Below are 21,917 nucleotides of genomic sequence, written 5' to 3' on the forward strand. Positions count from 1 at the left end.
CCAGAGACACTTCAATTGTACAAATATGTGCTATATGCTGTGTATTGCATGTTAAATTACCCAGCAAATGACATCGACAAAACACTTTTTAGAAAATAGACCATAGGCAGGAAGTTAGTACAATTGCAATTCTAATGAAAGTGAAACATCCAGCCAGCGTACAAGGTATGACCCCTTATGGTCTCAATCTTTCACACATTTCCCAGAATTTCTGGGACTTTTCATTGGAAATTCCAGGCTGTAGATTGGTGGGGGTTTTTTACCCATTGGGTGGTCGGCAGTAATCTGCTTCATTAACAACGTTATTTTATATTTCCCGTTAGTTTTTATTATTACCCTAGTTAGTTCCTTTTTCCTCCATAGCTAAATAACCTTGTAACTATGTTTGCCTATTTCACTGGATAATGATCTGTCTGCCTGCTTCCTCTCCTCCCTCCGTCCCAGAATACAATAGACACCTTGAACATGCAGGTGGATCAGTTTGAGAGCGAAGTAGAGTCACTCTCGGTCCAGACGCGCAAGAAGAAAGGAGACAAGGATGTGAGTTGATGAAATATCTCTTTAGAAGCTTGTGCCTACAGCGCATTGGGGATGGATGAATGAATGGAGTAGTCCTGTGGCTCCATATATATTAAGATGTTCCAAGGTTGAAAATCCAGGCATTTAAAAGTTTGTCAAGTCTTTTACTGATTAGATCCGATCCTTCTTTTCATTCAGGAGCTCAAGGCAGTATACTGGGTACTTCTTATTTTTACCACAACATCCCTGTGAGGTGAGCTGGGCTGAAGAGAGACAAAGTAACTGGCCCAAAGGAGCTTCCATGACTGAGGATGGTTTAGAAACTGGGTCTTCTTGGAATCAGTCCAATATCAGAGACAGGTTAACTGAAGGGTAAATTGGCAGTCACTGCATCGTAAGAGGATAGCCTAAGTTTCATGTCTGAGTTGGACTTGGCCTTTCAGAACATAGCGTATCTGAACTTGGCAGTTATTTCAGAGGCATGTTTTATCTGTCTTTCTTTTTTCCAAAAAGCTTGAGCAGTCAGTAACATTTGTAGAGCTTTTTCCATCGTTGTGGTCTCCAAAGATTGGAGAGACAGGATTCCCCTTTCCAGGAGTTTTGCGACACCAAATACATTTGGAGGGCATTTGCAGGTCAGGAAATGGTGCATTATAAAATGTGCCCGTGCCCATCCCAACCCAAAAGACTAGGAATTCACTAAGTCAGAACCCAACAACCCCCCCCCCCCTCCACCTTATAGCTCACCGCGGCACTTCTTCTCAACTTTGGCAACTTTTAAAGATGTGTGGACTTCAACTCCCATAATTCCCAGCCTGCATTTTAAAAGTTGCCAAGGTCGAGGAACACTGGCTTAGCGTGACCCAACTTTCTGTCCTTCCCACGGGAAACAGAAGCAAGACCGGATCGAGGGCCTGAAGCGGCACATTGAGAAACATCGGTACCACATCCGGATGCTGGAGACAATCCTGCGCATGCTGGACAATGACTCCATCAACGTGGACTCTATCCGCAAAATCAAGGACGATGTGGAGTATTACGTAGATTCTTCGCAGGACCCCGATTTTGAGGAGAATGAGTTTCTCTACGATGACCTCGACTTAGAAGACATTCGTAAGTGTCGCCTCTGGGCAGCAGACTGTCGTGCAGGAGATTACAGTTGAAATGGTTGCCATAAAATCAGCATAGTTTTCCTCCCCATAAAACCCAGGATCTTTTCAATGTAACGGCAGCATCTGCCTTCAGAGCCCCTTATATTTTTCTTTTTCAATGTTCCTGGCAGATTTTCTTCTGCTTCTTGAACTGCAGTCATGACTGTACGTTCTCATTTAACAACCACATTCCATTCCAACGGTTGTTAAGCAAAATGGCCACTAAATGAATACTTGAGAGAAAGATGATGGAAAGATCACTCTTAGCTGCCGTCTCTTTCAGATAAAGTTCTCTGTACAGTGTCCTGGGTCTGGATGTTTTATTCTCTTTCTTTGCCCCCTCACAAAATGGAGAGATTGTGTAAACAAGCGATTTCTTGCTGAACTGCCTTGGTTCCCAGAGTTCCCCTAAAACATGCTAACTGCAAGTTAACCAGTCTCAGTTCTGTGACTTTAATTAGCTGATTAGAACCTGAAACTGACCAACTCTTAATCAGTTTTATCCTGATGGCTTTTATTGTCAGGCATCACCAGTAGGAAAATGTATTTTTAATACAGTTTACTACCATTGTACTTGCAAATAGTCACCAACTAAGGCAATTGCAAAACAAGGCACGGCTGTAATTTTTACTCATTTGTCAGAACTCATTTGTTTTTCCTCCAAGAAATAATGATGGGATTTTCTTTAAACAAAAATAGTTTTTTGCTATTAGCTCTCCTTTCATTTTTATGTACAAGTAGTCCTCAACTTACGGCCACAATTGAGCCCAAAATTTCTCTTACTCAGCAAGAGTTGTTAAATGAGCCTTGTCCTATTTTTGCCACAGTTGTTAAGTGAATCACTGCAGTTGTTAAATTAGTAACAGGGTTGTTAAGTGAATCTGGCTTCCCCATTAATTTTGCTTGTCAGAAGTCAAACAAAAGGGGACCACGAGACCCCGGAACACTGTGACCGTCATAAATATGAACCAGTTTTCAAGCATCCAAATTTTGATCCTGGGGAATACTGCAAGAGTTGTAAGTGTGAAAACTGTCACAAGTCCCTTTTTGCGATGCCGTTGTAACTTTAAATGGTCACGAAACAAATGGTTGTAAACGGAGGACCACCTGCGTAAGAGTAAGTGTGATCCTTGAAAGCTTCTGCATGAGACATTGGTTAATCTGCAAGGTGCAAAAAGACTGTTCTAATTTACAAAAATCTACCGTGGTTCTTGCATCTAGAACAGTGGCCCCCAACCTCTTGGGCCCCAGGGACGGTTCTGTGGAGAGAGGTTTTTCCATGGACTGGAGGCGGGTGGGGTTGGTTTCACATGCCTGCATCCCATGGATGGGGCTTTGCTTGTTTGCCTGGCCCAGTTTCTGGCATTGGGGACTCCTGATCTACAATTCAAATATACCAAGTAAGTTTCCTGTGTTTGCCTCATAATGTTTCTGCCTGGTTGCAGAAAAACGTCTCCTTTCATCTTCTCTTGCTCTTGGTCTTCCAGCACAGGCACTCGTAGCCACTTCCCCACCCAGCCATAGCCACATGGAAGATGAGATGTTCAACCAGTCCAGCAGCACACCCACCTCGACCACATCCAGCTCCCCAATCCCGCCCCAGCCCTGCAAACTGCACAACGGTAAGGGGGGATCCTTGGTGACGATGGTGAGGAAACGAAGCATCCATGCATGAGCTCTGAGGAGGGCTTCAGGAGGTCACCTCCCAGGCTTACTCTCAGGGGAACACCTTGCACTCGGGGCCCTCTAGGTGCGTCCACCCAGTTCACATGGCAAAGGTTACAAATGAGTTTTCCGTTGTCGCCTTCTGTAAGTCTGCTTAACTAGTCTGCCCAGTCCTCTCAAATGTCCAAACGGTCTCCCTTCCAAATGCGAACCAGGGGTGAACACTCGCTTCTCATCTTAGACAGATGGTTAGAGGCTGCTTTGTGCTGAGATACTCAACCTTTCTTTTTCCTTTTTAGGAGAACTCTGAAGATGATAAGAAACGAGGCCGGTCAACAGACAGTGAAGTCAGCCAAGTGAGTTTGAAGCCTGGGGTCCTTCACCTTGTAAAGGCAGGGTGGGAGAGGCTGGGAACCATCAAGTTTGGATTAAGGAGAAGGAAGGGCATTAGGACTCTCTTGGGGAGGAAGAAGTGTTGGGACTGGTTGGTTAGAACTAACTAAGATGCATTGTTCCTGATACGGTACAATCTAGTTTTAATGGCTTGAGCCAATTCCCGAATTGCCCCAGATAAATCGCTTTGAGAAATCGAACGATTTCAGATCTCTTTGCATGCAGAAATACTGCGTGTTAAGGCACCGTTTCTCTCTTGGGCCTACTAGCAAGGCCATATTAATGGACGAATGCATTTCACTTGACCAATTCCATGTAGGTAGCTCTGTAAGAGAACTGACTTCAACAAGTCTGAAATGCTTCATTTGGCTATTTATGAGAAAGGACAAGGGAGTCAGAATTAGGAAATCCCTACAGTTTTATCTTTGTAATGGGGGAAAAAAACTTTGCAACCCTATTTGTCTTTTTCTGGTAATCCTCACCAACCACAGCTGACCCTGGCATTAAGCATTGGAGTCATAAAGTGACACATCATGTAACTCCGCCTAGCCTATGACAGCAGTTCTGACTGTGGTTGTTAAGTGAATCCCCACAGTCATTAAGTGTGATATGTAACTGTGACTTGCAACGTCCTGGCGTCTTACCCGTTGGCCTTGCTTGTCAGAAGCCCACGCTGAGAATCATAAGCGGCAATCACGATCTTGGGACACTGCGACTTGTAAATGTGTGCTGGTCACCAAGCACTCCCTCAAAAAATACAAAATACAATACATTAAATCTATTTTCTTTTTCAATACTTTATTAGCATTGCTTTTAAAAAAGCATAAATTTTTAAAAAAAAAAAAATCAAAGAAAAAAGGTAGAAAATAAGAAAATGTCAAAAGTTTGGAAAATAAGTTAACCATGCTCATAGGTCATCCCAGGTACAGGGCCTCCTGCTTGAGGAGGGGGTTGGACTAGATTTAGGAGACCTCCAAGGGTCCCTTTCAACTCTTGTCATTCTGTTCAGTGACCACAGGGATGCCGTGATAGCCACAGGTTCTAGGATTAGTCATCAACCTCCTTGCTCATCACCGCCGTAACTGAACAGTTGCCAAACAAGCAGTCAGTAAACGAGGACTACCTGCGATTGATTTGTTTTTCATCTCTTCCATTTGTGTTGGCCTGGAGGGTCTCCCTCTTGGCCAGAGAGGTGGGATTTCTTGGGGTAAGACAAACTAAAACCAACCTTCCGTTCTCTGTTCTGCCCTAGTCCCCAGCAAAGAACGGTTCAAAAGGCCTCCACAACAACCACCACCAGCCTCCTCCCACCATCCCTCCCAGCTACCCGATGGGCGGCAGCTCTAGCACATCGTCCTCTCTGGGCAATGGGCCTGGCTCCAACAGCAACGGGGCCATTGCTGGCAGCGGGAATGCAAGCAGCAAAGCTAACCCTCCGGCAGGGCACGCACCAACTACCCCGACCCCTTATGCACAGGCTGTGGCGCCCCCGCCTCCCAGCACCAACGCCTCCCAGCCCCGGCCTCCCAGCACCCAGCAAAACGCCAGCAAGCAGAACGGTGCAACCAGTGAGTTTGCCGTGGGGCAGGAGGGGGCTTCTGGGGGGCTGCTCTTCGGATTTTCGGGCTTTCTCGGGTGTGGAACCCGCAGCCCTGCTGCAGAACACGGCCTTTAAAGGAAGCTTTTTGCCATCGTTGGCACACACAGGCGAGCTTTTGCTTATACAGGTAGTCCTCAAGTTATGGCCGCAATTGAGCCCAAAATTTGTGTGGCAAGGCAAAACATTTGTTAACTGAGTTTTTTGCCCCTTTTGCCACAGTTGTTGAGGGAATCATCGCATTTGTTAAGTTGGTCACACAGTTGTTAAGTGAATCTGGCCTTCCCGTTGACTCTGATGGCCGCAAAAGGGGATCCCATGACCCTGGGACACTGCAACTGTCAAATAATATGAGTCAATTGCCAAGAATTTGAATTTTGATCATGTGACCACAGGGATGCAATAATGGTCGTAAGTGTAAAAAAAATGGTCATAAGTCACTTTTTTCGCTGCCATTGTAACTCTGAATGATCACTGAATGAACTGTCGTAAGTCGAGGACTACCTTTATATCATTGCTGTTAATCCCACGGTGAGCTCAGTATAGGCGGTCCTCAACTTACAACTGTAATTGAGCCCAGAATTAACGGTTGTAGGTCATTGCAGTGTTAGGTCGATTCATCCATGTGAGGCATCCAAATGATCACTGCAGCCACTAAGTGAGCACTTGTCATTAAGCATTTTTCCCAAGTGGGGTTTTTTTTTTAATGGGAAAAAATAAATAAATGCTGGAAACCAGCAGAAAACATAAATTGGGGTCATATGACAGTGGGATGCTGCAAACAGACATAAAGGTGATCTGGCTGCCAAACCCCCAAAATGACATCACGTGACCACAGGGTATATAGTGACTGTAACTCTGAAAACATGTTCATAAGTTGCTCTGGGGAGGTCTGTTGTAATTTCTAATTGTTGTTAAGTGGCCAGTCGTAAAGCCGAGGACTACTTGCATGCAGACCGGGGGTGTCAAATTTGACTTCATTGAGGGCCGCATCAGGGTTGTGTTTGACTTGTGGGTGCCAGAGTGGGTGTGGCCAGCTCGATATCACTTGCGTTGGGGGTCCCTGTCGGGGCCCAAGCACTCTGCCAGCAAAATTGGGCTCCCGAGCTCCGTTTTCAGCTGCGACGACTTTCTGCAACCCTCTGTCAGTGAAAACTGAGCTCGGGGGGGGGATGCATGTGGCCCTCCTGAGCTCCATTTTGGCACTGCAGGCCAATCCTTTGCTGTTTCTAGAGTGGCCCCACGGGACAGATCTAAGCACCCTGGCCTTGAGTTTGACACCCCTGAGGTAGACTATTGTTTTACCCAAGGACAATCGTCTGCCATCTTGCTGTCCTCCTGATGTGTGGGATTCAGTTCCCGTAAATCCTGTCAGGCTTGGCCGTCAGTTGAAGTGCAACTCATCCAGAGGGCAGCTAGTTGTGGCAAAAGCTGGCGTGGGATAAGCAAGGAATCAAGAGGAGAGATCCAGGGGTCTGTGCCAGGGAGACCTTTAGCCTTTATGTCTCCTGCCAGGTTACAGCTCCGTGGTAGCCGACAGCAGCTCAGATTCGACACTAAGCAGCGGCAGCCAATCGTTGCCTAACCAGATAACGTCACACAATCCACCCAGTGCTTCCACGTGAGTATCTTCTTTCCCAGGTTTTTCTCCTTTTGCTCCTCTTCCCTCCCTTCCTCTCAATATAACTTTTTCCCCCTATAAGCCTGGTAGCTGGGCCCCAGGGTAACCACAGTCTCACCAGCACCCTCATGTCTTTCCAGGTGTAGATCAAGTTTTAACGTGCTTTCTAAGTAGTCTGAGGCCTAAATAATTAAAAAAAAACCTCAGGAACTGAGAAACAGCTTTGAACATCTTGCTACTTTCTTCTTTCCTGTTTGAAAATACTGCAGGTATTTTCGACTTAACAACCGCAATGAAGCCCAAAATTTCCGTTGCTAGGTGAGAAATTTGTTAAAGTGAGTTTTGCTCCATTTTGTGACCTTTCTCGCCACATTTGTTAAGTGGATCCTTGCAGCTGTTAAACCAGTAACACGGTTGTTAAATGAATCTGGCTTCCCCTTTCACTGTGCTCGTCAGGAGGTCGCAAAAGAGGATCCCGTGACCCCCGGGACACTGCGACCGTCATAAATATAAATCACGTGCCCATGGGGATGCTGCAATGGACATGAGCGTGAAAAATGATCATAAGCCACTTTTTTTCAGTGCCGTTATAACTTTGGATGGTCACTAAATAAACTGTTGTAAGTCGAGGAATGCCTGTATCTGCAGGGTGCCACACCCTCCTACTCCCATTCTAGATAGGTTTTCAAAAGCAGTTTGCTTTTTAACAGTGTCCTCTTAAAATTTGGGAATTGCTTCCTGTTAGCATCTGCAGAAAATCTATAGCAGACTGACTGAATAGCCTCTATCTGTGTTGGATTGCTAAAGGCATCAGGCCAACATACCAACTATTCCTCAGAAATACAGGATTTTCACCTTCATGGGGTGATGTAGCATGCATACAGCCTGGAACATGAATAACTTGGGGAAAAGAAATAATAGCTTGTTTTTTTAAGAAGAGAGGGACTTGGCTTAATGAAGGTTGTTCAGTCCGGTTCCTTTGCCAACTCTACGCTAGCGAAGTGTAGGTAGATCCTGACTTACCACCAGTTGTTTAGCCACCATCCAAAAATTACAACAGCACTGAGAAAACGATTTATGATCAGTCCTCATACTTAAGACCACTGCAGCCCCCCATATCGTCACGTGATCAAAATTCTGCCGCTTGGCGACAGGCTCGTATTTCCAAGAGCTGCAGCATCCTGGGGTCGTGTGATTGCTGTTTGCAACCTTCCAACAGGCTAAGAGGGAAGCCAGATTCACTTAGCGGCTGTCTGATTCACTTTAACAACCGTGGCCGGGGGAAAAAGTCGCAAAATTGGGCGTGCTTAGCGGCTGTCTTGCTTAGTAAGGAACATTCTTTCCCCGTTGTAATCATAAGTCGAGGACCCCCTCTGATCGGCAGCTGTCGTTATTTCCTTAAAACCTTACGCCTCTTCTGACTCCTTTTCCCAAAGAAATGGGGGCATCTTTGTCTTGCTTCATTCCGATAGGAAAGAGCCCAGTGCAGTTCCTCAGCCATCGAGTGTCGGCAACAGCACTGGATCCAGCCTCCTGGTGCCTCTGACCGCCAACCCGCCTGCCTCACCCACACCCAGCTTCTCCGACAGCAAATCTGCCCAGACGTTGCTCAATGGGCCGCCCCAGTTCAGCTCCACGCCTGAGATCAAGGTTAGAAGCCCTCTGGTTCCCTCCAGCAGATGGTTTCAAAGCATTGCAGTGACTTGCGGGGAAGATGGCTGAGATAGCTGGGAGAATTTTCAGAACCTGAACATTGCAATCTGGGACACGCCAATTGACCTGGGCTAGAACCAGAGTTTCCCAACTTGTTAATCAGTGGGTTGGTGTTAGGGTGAACAAAAAAGTGTTCAGTTGTTTAGGTGTCTGAAACAAAACTGGGACAGCACAAGCTTTCCAAAGCAAGCTTTAGGACAGGGACAATAAAATGACAAATTTTAATGAATTTAAAACTTTAAATTGAAGAAAACAGTATCCTAATCATGTACATATTGGCAGGAAATGAGCTGGTGATGATTGGCTAGGAAGCAGATTGCATTTGCGATACATGGCTAGATAAAACTGTCAATTCTGTGAGGATTTTTTTTGGCTGTGAGTGAAATTGTGAAAAGGCCAGATGTCTTGTTGAGCATCAGCAGGAATAAAATTAGGTGCTTAAGCTGTTAATTTCTTAATTCCCCTTAATAAATCTGTGATATGATTACCTATGGAGATTCTCAGTCATCTAGATCATTGTTGTCTGAAAGGTGCTTTTTCAAGAGGCAACTGGACTTTCTGGTTTTTCTTTGAAGGCGTTTTCACTTCTCATTCAGGAAGCTACTTCACCTCTGATTGGATGGTGGGAAATGGAAGGATTTATACTCCCTGGAAACAACTGGTCATTTGCATTCTTTTAGCAAGTCATTAAAGCCACCTGGAGGTTTATCTGTGTCTTCAGGATCAACTGAGTGATCCAAATGGATGTGGAACCTTCTTGGAAATGTTGAAAGGACTGTGTTGTAGACCAGAGATAGATAAACAGAGGGGAAGGGATACAACATCATCTATCTCCAGTCTACAACACAGTCCTTTCAACACTTCCAAGAAGGCTCCACACTAATTTGCACCACTCAGGTCACCCTGATAAACCTCCAGGTGGCTTTAATTACTCTAAAAGAATGCAAATGACCAACAACTCTCTGCAAGGAGTATAAATCTTCCAATTCCTCACCCCAGTCACAGCTGAAGAACAAAATGGTTTGAAGAAAAACTAGAAAGTGCAATTGCCTCTTGATGAAGCACCTTAGAGATTAGTATGATTGGATTTGAAATATAATGTTCTTTTTTTTAGCATTATGGGCTGAAATTGATACCACAATCCTACACTGCTCAAAAAATAAATAAAGGGAACACAAAAATAAGACATCCTAGATCTGAATGAATGAAATATTCTTATTAAATACTTTGTTCATGACATAGTTGAATGTGCTGACAACAAAATCACTCAAAAATTATCAATGGAAATCAAATTTAGCAACCCATGGAGGTCTGGATTTGGAGTTACACTCAAAATTAAACTGGAAAAAAACACTTCAGGCTGATCCAAGTTTGATGTAATGCCCATAAAACAAGTCAAAATGAGGCTCAGTAGTGTGTGTGGCCTCCACGTACCTGTATGACCTCCCTACAATGCCTGGGCATGCTCCTGATGAGGTGGCGGATGGTCTCCTGAGGGATCTCCTGCCACACCTGGATTAAAGCATCCCCCAATTCCTGGACAGTCTGTGGTACAACGTGGCGTTGGTGGATGGAGCGAGACATGATGTCCCAGATGTGCTCAATTGGATTCAGGTCTGGAGAACGGGCGGGCCAGTCCATCGCATCAATGCCTTCGTCTTGCAGGAACTGCTGACACACTCCAGGCACACGAGGTCTAGCATTGTCATGCATTAGGAGGAACCCAGGGCCAACCGCACCAGCATATGGTCTCACAAAGGATCTGAGGATCTCATGTCGGTACCTAATGGCAGTCAGGCTACCTCTGGTGAGCACATGGAGGACTGTGCGGCCCCCTAAAGAAATGCCACCCCACACCATTACTGCCAAACCGGTCATGCTGGAGGATGTTGCAGGCAGCAGAACGTTCTCCACGGCGTCTCCAAACCCTGTCACATCTGTCACGTGCTCAGTGTGAACCTGCTTTCATCTGTGAAGAGCACAGGGCACCAGTGGCGAATTTGCCAATCTTGGTGTTCTCTGGCAAATGCCAAACGTCCTTCACAGTGTTGGGCTGTAAGCACAACCCCCACCTGTGGACGTCGGGCCCTCATACCACCCTCATGGAGTCTGTTTCTGACCGTTTGAGCAGCTACATGCACATTTGTGGCCTGCTGGAGGTCATTTTGCAGGGCTCTGGCAGTGTTCCTCCTGTCCCTCCTTGCACAAAGGCGGAGGTGGCGGTCCTGATACTGGGTTGTTGCCCTCCTACGGCCTCCTCCATGTCTCAATGTACTGGCCTGTCTCTGGTAGCGCCTCCATGCTCTGGACACTACACTGACAGACACAGTAAACCTTCTTGCCACAGCTCCCATTGATGTGACATCCTGGATGAGCTGCACTACCTGAGCCACTTGTGTAGGTTGTAGACTCCGTCTCATGCTACCACTAGAGTGAAAGCACCAGCAGCATTCAAAAGTGACCAAACCATCAGCCAGAAAGCATAGGAACTGAGAAGTGGTCTGTGGTCACCACCTGCAGAACCACTCCTTTATTGGGGATGTCTTGCCAACTGCCTATGCTTTCCACCTGTTGTCTATTCCATTTGCACAACAGCATGTGAAATTGATTGTCAATCAGTGTTGCTACCTAAGTGGACAGTTTGATTTCACAGAAGTGTGATTTACTTGGAGTTACATTGTGTTGTTTAAGTGTTCCCTTTATTTTTTTGAGCAGTGTAGAAAAGGGAAATGATCAAAATAATAGAAGGGTTGGAGCAGTTTTCCAAGGAGAAATGTAATAAATTGTTGTTTTAAACCATAGAGAGACAAAAGAGAAGGGAAGACACTGTAGGGGTGTATAAAATTCCACAAGACATGGGAATAAAGAGAAAGGGAAAATGTTTTTATCCATTTCCCATAATGTTAAAGGCTATGTCTTTCTGGTGAAATTGAGTGATAAGCGACACAGGATAATTTTTTTAAGTCAGTGCATAGTGGAATTGAGTGTAACAAAATGTAGCTTTAAAAGAAGCTAAATGAAAAGGTGAATATGTCAGCGGCTGCTGGCCATGTTACCAAATACATTTCCTTCAGAACCAGGGGCAGAATATTTGAGGATGTTAATTACTGGGAAACGTGAGGATGCTTTCATTCCGATTTGTCTGCCTGAGAATTTCTCAGAAAAGTCTTGGTTTGTTCTTGGGCGGGCACCGCAGAGGCCTTTGGTGTGATTCAGCATGGCTTTAACTGTTTTAGAACAGAACCACTGGAGCTGGTGCACAGAGCTGGTTTTGTTCCATGTTAGCCTTTCAACAGCTCTGTAAGGTTTGCTAACCAGAGAAACCACGATTGGCTTGAGCTCTCTCAGAAACTTTGCTTATTCATTTTGTTTTTAGCAGAGTTCTTAAACACGCCTCCTTTCTTCATTACCTTTTGCCCTGTAGGCACCTGAACCTCTGAGTACATTGAAATCCATGGCTGAGAGGGCAGCGATCAGCTCTAGCATAGAAGACCCGGTGCCATCTCTTCACTTGGCGGAAAGGGGTAAGTGAGAAAAAGGGCATCTCCTCCCTTAAGCTGTGGGTCAGGAACAAGGCCAAACCAGTGTAAGACTTTACTTTTCTCTACATTGAATTCCATTTTGTTAGATAGAGGGCAGTGTTCAAGTCTGTCAGGATCTTGAGCCTATCTTCTAGAGCATTAGCTATTCCTGCCAGCTTAATATCATCTGTAAATTTGGTAAGTTCCCCCTTTATGCCCTCATATAAGTCATTTATGAAGATATTCAAGAGTATTGGGCCTAAGACAGAACCTTGTGGAACCCTACTGTTTACTTCCCTCCATGTAGATGTAGACCCATGAAAGACTACTCATTGAGTACGGTTTGTCAGCCAGTTACAAATTCATTTGGTGGTGATGCTATCTATCCTGCTTTTTTCTAGTTTACCAAGAAGTAGGTTGTGGTCTACTTTGTCAAATACCGTGCTGAAGTCTAAGTATATTATGTCCGCAGTATTTAGTTGATCTAATTTATTCACTATATATTTCGTGGTCTACTAATTTAGTTACTATATATAATCTGGTCCCATTCTTTGCAGTTGGATCCTTCTATCCCCAGCAAAGTTAAATATAGCCTTGTCCACCAAAATTTTACCCCTGTGCATATGCCCACACATACACACACACCTGCCCCCAATAAAGCATCAGACCCAAGTTCTTCTCATCTTCCCTGTTCCTGAAATCCCAATTCTTCTTGCTCCAGCCATCCAATATATTGGCAGTTCTGGAATCAATAGTCCTCTGCTTTGGAAGGAAAACAGGATATCCATCAAAACAAATCTCTTCGGGCCAGGAGTTAGCCTGTGACTTGCCAACTGCTATTTTATTTTTATCCATTGGATTGTAAGAACCAAAGAGAATATTTGACTTTTTGTGCACAGTAAAATAAAAAGAGTCTCAGTGAAACCGCGGATCAGGGAAATTAAAGAGAAAGGGATCTGGAAGGAAAAAATGGAAATCTTCAGAAAAAGGGGGAAGAAGCTGTTCCCTCCACAGCAGCCTTCACCCTGGCGGGCTCCGCAGGAGTTGGTTTGCAAGCTTCTGAAATCATTCCCAGGTTAAACACCGAGAATCAGAATAGACACTGAAGTCTGGTTTATGTTTTCCCCTATTTTTGCTCTTAAGTGTTTTTTTGCCGGGCAAATCTTTCTAGTTGGATCCAGGACAACATTTTTCAAACTTGGCAACTTTTCAGATGTGTGGACCAACTCCTAGAATTTTCCAGCCAGCCAGAATTCTGGGAGTTTGAAGTCCATGAATCTTCACATTGCTAGGATCTTAGAGAGGAGTAGGGATTATCAAAATAACTACAACCCTAAGTGTACAATCTCTGAGTGGTTCTTCCTTCTTTGTTTGCTACAGCTGACATCTTAATAACTAGCACAACATCTCAGCCAGCCTCCAACCAGCCTCCCATGCAGCTATCGGAGGTGAACATCCCCCTTTCCCTTGGGGTGTGCCCTCTGGGGCCCGTGCCTCTCATTAAGGAGCAGCTCTACCAACAGGCCATGGAAGAGGCCGCCTGGCACCACATGCCTCATCCTTCTGATTCGGAAAGAATCCGGTAAGGGGGGGTCATGGGAAAAAGCCTGGGGACATGAGGGCGTTGGAGGAACAATATCTTCTGAGAAATGGGGGGAGGCGGCAGGACTAGACTTCGGAGTTCTCCGAAATTTATATTGTTGATGTAGTTTTGAAATTCATTCAGCATCTCCTTGTAACGGTTTCTGAACATATAGGTAGTCCTTGACTTACAACCACAACCCAGATCAGAATTTTTGTTGCTAAGCGAGGCAGTTCTTAAGTGAGTTGCATGCCTGATTTTATAATCCTTTTTTTTTTTGCCATGGTTGTTCAACAAAATGCTGCCATTCTTTTCTTTTCTTTTTTTTTAACATTTTTTTTTTGATTTTTTAAAGACAAACAAAACATAGGACATAAAAGCATAAAACCTCCTTTCTAAAAATTACTTATAAGTTTTAACAAGGCAAATAAAACATTATTTTTAAGGCATAGTTCCACATTATCACATTTCCATTTAAGCACATATATATCTTTTCCAAATTTTTCATTATTTCTCCCTTCACTTTTATTCAATTATATTTCTTTCTATCAAGGTTTTATTAATTCTCAATCGAATATAAACATTTATACAGCATAGTTCCAAATTATCTCATTTCTATTTAAACACCTATATATCTTTTCCAAATTTCTCATTGTTTCTCCCTTCACTTTTATTCAATTATATTTCTATCAAGGTTTTATTAATTCTCAATCAAACATAAACACACAAAATACAAAACATAAAACAAGACATAAAAAGATAAAACCTCCTTAATTATCATTTGTACATGTCTTTTCCAAATTTCTCTCCCTTTAGTTTTATTCCTCCAAGGTTTTATTAATTCTCAATCAAACATAGCTAACCAAAACACAAAACATAAAACATAAAGCTTCTTTTGAAAAGTGGCTTAGCCCCGGGTTACATCTTTTTTTACAGACGTAAATCAAATTCATGCTCGCCTTAAAATCATTATGCTTGTATCTTTTGTCCGTTCTTTTCCAATTGTCTATTTATCTCTTCTCTTTAACAAAAAATTTCCCCTGTAATCACTTTTAAAGTGTGACGCCTTTCTATCTTTCCCCTAAATTAACACTTAAAATAATACACAATTTCCATCCTGATTCTGCTTAGTACATTCTACATGTTGCATTTTAAAATAAAAGAATAATAAATTTATAATATAGTTAAGTATATAATATCCATTCTAGTTCTAATTCTAATTAATACATTATTTTAAAATAAGAAAATGAATTTATAATAAGATTAAGACAATAACAAATTAAACTATAACTAAACATTAATCATTTTACACATTCTCTTTAATATTTTATTAAATATTGAGATCTATCATTATTAAACATTTTAATATTTTAATATTCCAATAGACTATTTCAAATGCAAATACTAAAATACTATCTTATGTACTCTTGCAGAATCTTTCTTTAATTATACTCTGTCCTTTATCCTTTATCTCTAAAAAAAATCTGCTTTTTGGCATCTTGTTTCAGACCATGGCTTTTTTCCCCTTTTTCCCTCCCTTTCTAACCTCCACCTTTTTAACTTCCCCTCTCTGTTGTATTTCTCTTTTCAGTTGCTTTCTAACATTGTACCTTTTTTTCACCTTATTTTTCTTTTTCTTGGTTGTTTTATTGAGTCTTAAATTCTCATTTTTCCTTCCTCTCTTCCTATTTTCTTTCTTAATTGAACTTTTTTGTCCATTAAAGATGGCTTCTTCCTTTTCTTCTTCTTCTCCTTCTTCCTCAAGTATTTGCTGGTATGTAGAAACTGCCATTTCTAAAAAGTGGAAGACAGCTCCCAAAGAATCCTTGCCTTTTTGTTCTCTTTCTTTTAATTTTTCATATTCCATTTTTAATTCATCCACAGGTAGTGCCATTGTGAATTTTTAAGAACAACCCAGATGTTTTTAATCTTAAAGTAATTTCCAAATGTCAAAGTTATCAAACAATCCAAACAGACAGAAATTATTTCCTCTTCTTCTCTTTGCAGTTTTTCCTCCTGGGGCAAAATCCCAAATATATTTTAAAGCCGTATTACAGTTAGTTGCTGGTCTTATAATCTTCAAGGCGTCTCCTCCAATAAATTTTTAAAGATTTTTTTTAGTCCTCTCCTTCCCACTTATAACAAAGAGCTTATTTTTACCTTAAAGAAGCAGGTTTTTCTGTGCTCATTTGCTTTCTCCGTAGGGAAGGGGAGTGAACTTTCCTTTCAGCACTTTCGCCGCTGTAGCAACTTCTTTTGGAAACAAATGTATCAATCCAAAAGTCAGGTTTCCAGGGTGTTTTAAAAGTAACTTAATGGCCTGGTTCAGCCAAGAAAACTTCTCCTTCTGGTTCTTCTTCCTGCACAGTCTTATCCGGTTGAAGATTCCTTTGTGGCTGCCATTTCTTTTTCTTTTTTTGAAACAAATTTTATTAATTTTAAAGACAAACAAAGCATCATTAGACATTAAAGACATTAAACCTCTTTCCATTATAAATTTTTACAAGGCAGATAAAACATTATTTTATACAATATAATTCTAATATATCCCATTTCCACTTAAATATTTTTTAGCAAATTTCTCATTATTTCTCTTTGCTCTTATTCAATTACATTTCTTCTATATTTATCCATTTTATACTCATCATATTCATATTTCCCTCTGCCTTGTTTACAAATATTCTTCTCGCTTTCTCCCAAGGTTTTATTAAATCTCAATCAAACATACACACACAAAACACAAAAACATAAAACTTCTTTTTAAAAAGTAGCTTGGCCCCGGATTACCTCTCTTTGTATGGACTTCAATTAAATTCAAGTTCAACTTATATGCCATTACCTATCTTATTACCCTTCTATATCTTCATTATAACTTCTCCCCGCTTTCCACTCTTCTTAATTCTATTTTATTTATTTCATCTTAATTTAAATCATTATATTTGTATCTTTTGTCCATTCTTTTCCAATTATCCATTTATCTCATTCATATTAGAAAAAAAAAATTCTCCTGAAATCACTAATCGAAGTATGATGCCTTTCCATCGCTCCCTAAATTAACATTTAAGGTAACACCTAGTTCCCTATCTAATTCTGCTTAGTACATTCTACTTACTAAAATAGTAAATCCATAAAGTAATTAAATATATAATTAAACATTAAATCTAATAGCATTCCAATTATCCATCTCAAAAACAAATACCATAATAATAAGTTCATACACACATCCACACAATAGTCAATTAAACTCTATACTTAAACTAAGTATTTTAAACATTCCTTTTAATATTTTATTAAATCTTAAAATCTATCATTATTAAACCTTTAATGTTTTAATCTTTACTTAAATCTTATAAAATTCTAATTTTCTATTTCTAATACAAATACTACAATACTATCATGTACCTTGCAGAAACATTTTGGAACAAAGTTATGCATTACCCATTATCCCTAAAAAGATTTCTTTTCCACATCTTGTTTCATACCTTTGTGGCTTTTCTCCCCTTCTTCCTTCCTATCTTATCCCTTCTGGTCTTTTTACCCCCCTTAGCTTCCCCTCTCTGTTGTATTTCTCTTTTCTTTTGCTTTCTAACATTGTATTGATTTTGCATCTTATTTTTCTCTTTCTTGGATGTTTTTTTAAGTCTTATGTCCTTTTTAATCAACTTTGTAAACTCGTTAAAAATGGCTTCTTCTTCTTCTTCTTCTTCTTCTTCTTCTTCTTCTTCTTCTTCTTCTTCTTCTTCTTCTTCTTCTTCTTCTTCTTCTTCTTCTTCTTCTTCTTCTTCTTCTTCTTCTTCTTCTTCTTCTTCTTCTTCTTCTTCTTCTTCTTCTTCTTCTTCCTCCTCCTCCTCCTCCATTAATTGCTGTGTTTGTTGATAGGTGGCAAGCGCCATTTCTAAAAAGCGAAAAATTTCTCTCACACCGTCTTTACCTTCTTTTTTTATTTTACCATATTCCTCTCTCAGTTCATCAACAGATAAAGCCATTATAAACCTTTTCTTCTTCTTTTTTCTCTTCTTCTTCTTCTTAAAACAACCAAGATAATTCAAAGCTTGAAACAATTCCCCAAAATCCCAAAGTCATCAAACAATCCAAACAGAGCACAAAGTTCTTCACACTTTTTCTTCCTGGGGTAATATCAATTGGCAAGGGAAAAAAAAAAACCAATCTGTATTTTAAAGTCTTATTGCAATTAACTTCCAATCTCAAAATCTTCCAGGCATCTCCTCCAACAAAATCTTAATAAAAATTTTCCTTTTGTCCTCTCCCTTCCCACTTATAACAGAAAGCTTTAAATTTTTACCTTCTGTAAAATAGCAGGATTTTCAATATCCATTTGTTAAATCCATGTGGAAGGAGAGTAAACTTTTCTCTTTAAGCACTTTCACTCGCAGCTTGTAAATCTCTTCTGGAAACAAAGTATCTTTCAAAAATCAGGATTTTCAGGATAATACTTGTATTTTATAGTCCCAGTTCAGCCAAAAAACTTTCGCTTCAACATTTTCTCCTTCTTCCTCCAGCACAATCTTGTCCAGCTGTCAGCTTCTTTGTGGCGGCCATTGCTGACCGCCGCTCCACCGCCTTGAGAAAAGAGGGTTAAGCCGGGTGGGGAAGGGGTCTGCGAAACCCCAACCCCTGTCCGGATTCCTCCTATCTTTGGCTGCCTCTACGGGCAACCTTAGCCTCCAAACCCATCCGGATCGGAGGCACCAAGACGGCTAGCGCAACAGGGATCGCGCAGGATCGCGAATCCCTGCCGCTGCCGAAGCCGACAAACCGGAAGTTTCCTTTGTGGCTGCCATTTCTGACAGCCGCTCCACCGCCTCAGGAAAAAGGAGTCTAGCCGGCTGGGGAAAGGGGGTGCGATATCCCCAGACCCCTGCCCGGATCTCCTCTGTCTTCCGCTGCCCCTCCGGGGTAGCGACAACCCCCAAATCCAGTTGGATCGGGGGTACCTCAGCGGCGAGCGCAGCAGGGACCCGCAGAGAAGCGGATTCCTGCCCTCACCGAAGCCTTGCAACCAGAAGTCTCCTAAACGCTGCCATTCTTAAGTGAAACGTGGTCGCTAAGCAAATCTGACTTCAGTCAATGGAGCCAGTTGGAAGGGTTGCAAATGGTGATCATGTGACCCAGGGCACTACAACTATTGTAAATGGGTTGCCAAGTGCCAAATACAACTATTGTATTTGCAGGTTGCCAAGTGCCCCAGTTTTGATCACATGACCTTGGGGGATGCTGGGATGGTTGTAAACACAAGAACAGGTGGTAAATCACTTTTCCAGTGTTGTCATAACTTTGAACTGTCATTAAATGAATGGTTGTAAGTCAAAGACTGCCTGTGGAGCTAAATCTCTTTTAGCAAATATAATAACATAGGTTAAAGGCTATTGACGCAAGAGTGCAGAGCCAGGAGGTCAAGAGAAACCTTGGGAATGGCTACCAGAGCCCTTCTTTTAAAAAAGGCTGTTTTTATGGACAAAGGGAAGTCAAATATGTTGGGGGTGATTACACGAAGAGAAATATCGAGGGAATGTTTGTATCTGGGGGTAGAAATGGGAGGTCCCTGGTACTCCCTGAGCTTGGTTGTTTTTTGTTTTTTTGTTTTTTTGCAGACATTTTATTACCAAACTAGATGACACCATCAGTGCTAGAAGGGGGAGTAGGGTTTGCTTTCATTTTATATTCTAGTGGCTTGCCCTGCCAGTGGTGGTGAGAGTGGTCTTGGTTGTTCCTTTATTGGGTTGTTGCTTACTGTTAGCTTGTTTGGCAATTCCTTAATCGGGGTAACACTCAAATATTAAGCATTTTGATCTAATGATTTGTTGGAACCTGGCTCCAGCACAGCTTAGAAGTCTAATATAGCTGCTAGACAAAGAATAGTTGCATGTCTCTGCTGTATTGTGTCTGTTGTCTTGATCATATGTGATCAAAAGAGCCCAGAGGATGATGGGAGACCCAGTGTTGGTACTTTCATGGCAAGAGAGGATTCAGCAAGCATACATCCAAGACAAGGGTTTCTAGCACCCTAAAATAATAAATGCATCTGTATCATCCCCTGACAGAAAATAATGCTTTCATAGAGGGTAGGGTCAGGCAAGAAATAAATACACCATTTTAATAACTTAACATTGGGTCTGAATATCAAGTAAAACCATGATAGAACTTTACAGTTTTATTAAATAAAACCTTTAATGTATGCTGATTAGTGTACCCTTAAAACGACAATAAAGTTTTATTCTATTCTAGTCCTCAACATACAACCACAACTGAGCCCAAAATTTGTATTTAAAAAAAGATCCTGACTTTGCTAATGGCTTGTCTGGGCAACACAGGAGCTAATTTTGGCAGCAACTCAGCTTTAGATTTGCAGGCCACGAGGATTGTGAATATGGAATTGGAATCTTGTCAGGACTTGTTATTGCACTGCCTGGACAAGCCAATGGGAAAGAAACCCTAACCCTTAACAGCAATCGTAGTTGTGGTGTGTAAGGCATCAGGGCTGGCCTTCCAATTATGACCTTGCTCGAGCATTCAGTCCTTGAGTTGTTCATTTTCTGTGACCCTCTCACCATCCCAGCCAGCTTCTAAAATTGATCCAGTTGCCATGTGCATTCATGCAGTCAGGAAATGCTGATGAGCACATCAGGTAGACAAACCAGACATAGAGCAATGCCTGTTGTAACCCGGCTGCCATTAAAGGTGAAGGTTCCCCTGCACATACGTGCTAGTCGTTCCTGGCTGCCATTCGTTCCTGGCTGCCAACAGCTGCAGAAGCTGCCTTCTAGACTTTTCCCTGGGATTGGCAGAGGGAGAGGTTGCAAATAACATGTGAGAGGCAAGGAAAACTGTTGCAGGATCCAATCTGAGTTGGTCACAGGGACCAGGGATTTTATCTTCCGAGCTTTTGGACTCATGCTGGAGCCCATCCTCAGAAAAATTCTCTATGCGCTTTGGGCTGTTCTATGTGTGGTATTTATATAGCATCTATTGTGTAGCTTTTCCAATGTAGATTGAGGTGTTGAAAGTTGACTATTATTGGTTGCTGTTGGCTGTTGGCTCCTTATGCTGCAAAGCCTCCCCTTCATAAGTACTTGATAAGCTGGGGGTAAATCATTTGGAATATGATGGTTAGCTTCCTCCCCGTCTGTCCTACATGGGTCACAGGGGCAATCCATGCAGGGCCACCAGCCAGATTGCAAGAACACAAGTGGAACAGTCAAGACGAGGAGACCCAAACGCCTTAGTAGCCTCACATTGCAATAAACAAGGACACACAATTTTGCAGCTACTAAAGGTTGTTGGGTGAGCAAGAACAAAAACAGCTGGGAAGTGATTGAAGCCTGGGAGAGAGTCAATCAATAGGAGTGCTGATTAACTCCAAGCTTATCAAGCACTTAGGAAACAGGGACTTGGCAGCACAAGGAAACAGCAGCCAATAATAGCCAGCCATCAACACCCCCAATCTACATCTAAAAAGCTACACACAACAGGCATCATATAAATATCACACACAAGCACACAGATAAGTCCTCTGAAGATGGGCTCCAGCACAAGTCCAAAAGTTTGGAAGACAATCTCTGGTCCTAGTGACCAGCCCAAATGGGATCCCGCAACATTATCCTGGGACGCATATGTTTTCCTTCAGTCGTGAAAGAAAAGTGCTGTCCGTTGGACATTGGGGTAAATAAATAGATTGAATGTAGCTGGATTCTGTCTGACCACACTTATGCTCTATGCTTGACAAACGCTTGTCAGGGCCCCAAAAGGAGCAAATTCTGGTAGCAGTCTTGGCTTTGCTTGTTCCAATCCCACAAAAATGTGTGTTGCCTCCCCACTCACTTAAGTGTCATGACCCAGAGTTTGAGAACTCCTTCAGCTGGCCACAAAGTGTCCCTTTCTTTCTTTCTTTCTTTCTTTCTTTCTTTCTTTCTTTCTTTCTTTCTTTCTTTCTTTCTTTCTTTCTTTCTTTCTTTCTTTCTTTCTTTCTTTCTTTCTTTCTTTCTTTCTTTCTTTCTTTCTTTCTTTCTTTCTTTCTTTCTTTTTCTTTCTTTCTTTCTTTCTTCCTTCCTTTCCTTCCTTCCTTCCTTCCTTCCTTCCTTCTTTCCTTCCTTCCTCCCTCCCTCCCTCCCTCCCTCCCTGGTGGGCTGGCCTGTTT

The 21,917-nt window shown here is 42.2% G+C and overlaps 1 protein-coding gene across 1 annotated transcript in view; it reads left to right on the top strand.

Annotated features, from left to right (window-relative positions):
* Window positions 1-21,917, top strand: part of CNOT3 (CCR4-NOT transcription complex subunit 3) — a 49,360-nt gene that overhangs the window by 23,689 nt on the left and 3,754 nt on the right. Inside the window, 10 exon segments of the mRNA XM_026682351.2 lie at window positions 445-540; window positions 1,413-1,632; window positions 3,158-3,267; window positions 3,269-3,292; window positions 3,635-3,691; window positions 4,981-5,296; window positions 6,841-6,946; window positions 8,419-8,596; window positions 12,084-12,183; window positions 13,561-13,762. Coding sequence (XP_026538136.1) covers window positions 445-540; window positions 1,413-1,632; window positions 3,158-3,267; window positions 3,269-3,292; window positions 3,635-3,691; window positions 4,981-5,296; window positions 6,841-6,946; window positions 8,419-8,596; window positions 12,084-12,183; window positions 13,561-13,762 — 1,409 coding nt within the window.

Source organism: Notechis scutatus, chromosome Z (genome assembly GCF_049901735.1).
Source record: "Notechis scutatus isolate UNSWTSFEM ecotype Mainland chromosome Z, rNotScu1.2, whole genome shotgun sequence".
In the NCBI taxonomy this organism is placed as follows: Eukaryota; Metazoa; Chordata; class Lepidosauria; order Squamata; family Elapidae; genus Notechis; species Notechis scutatus.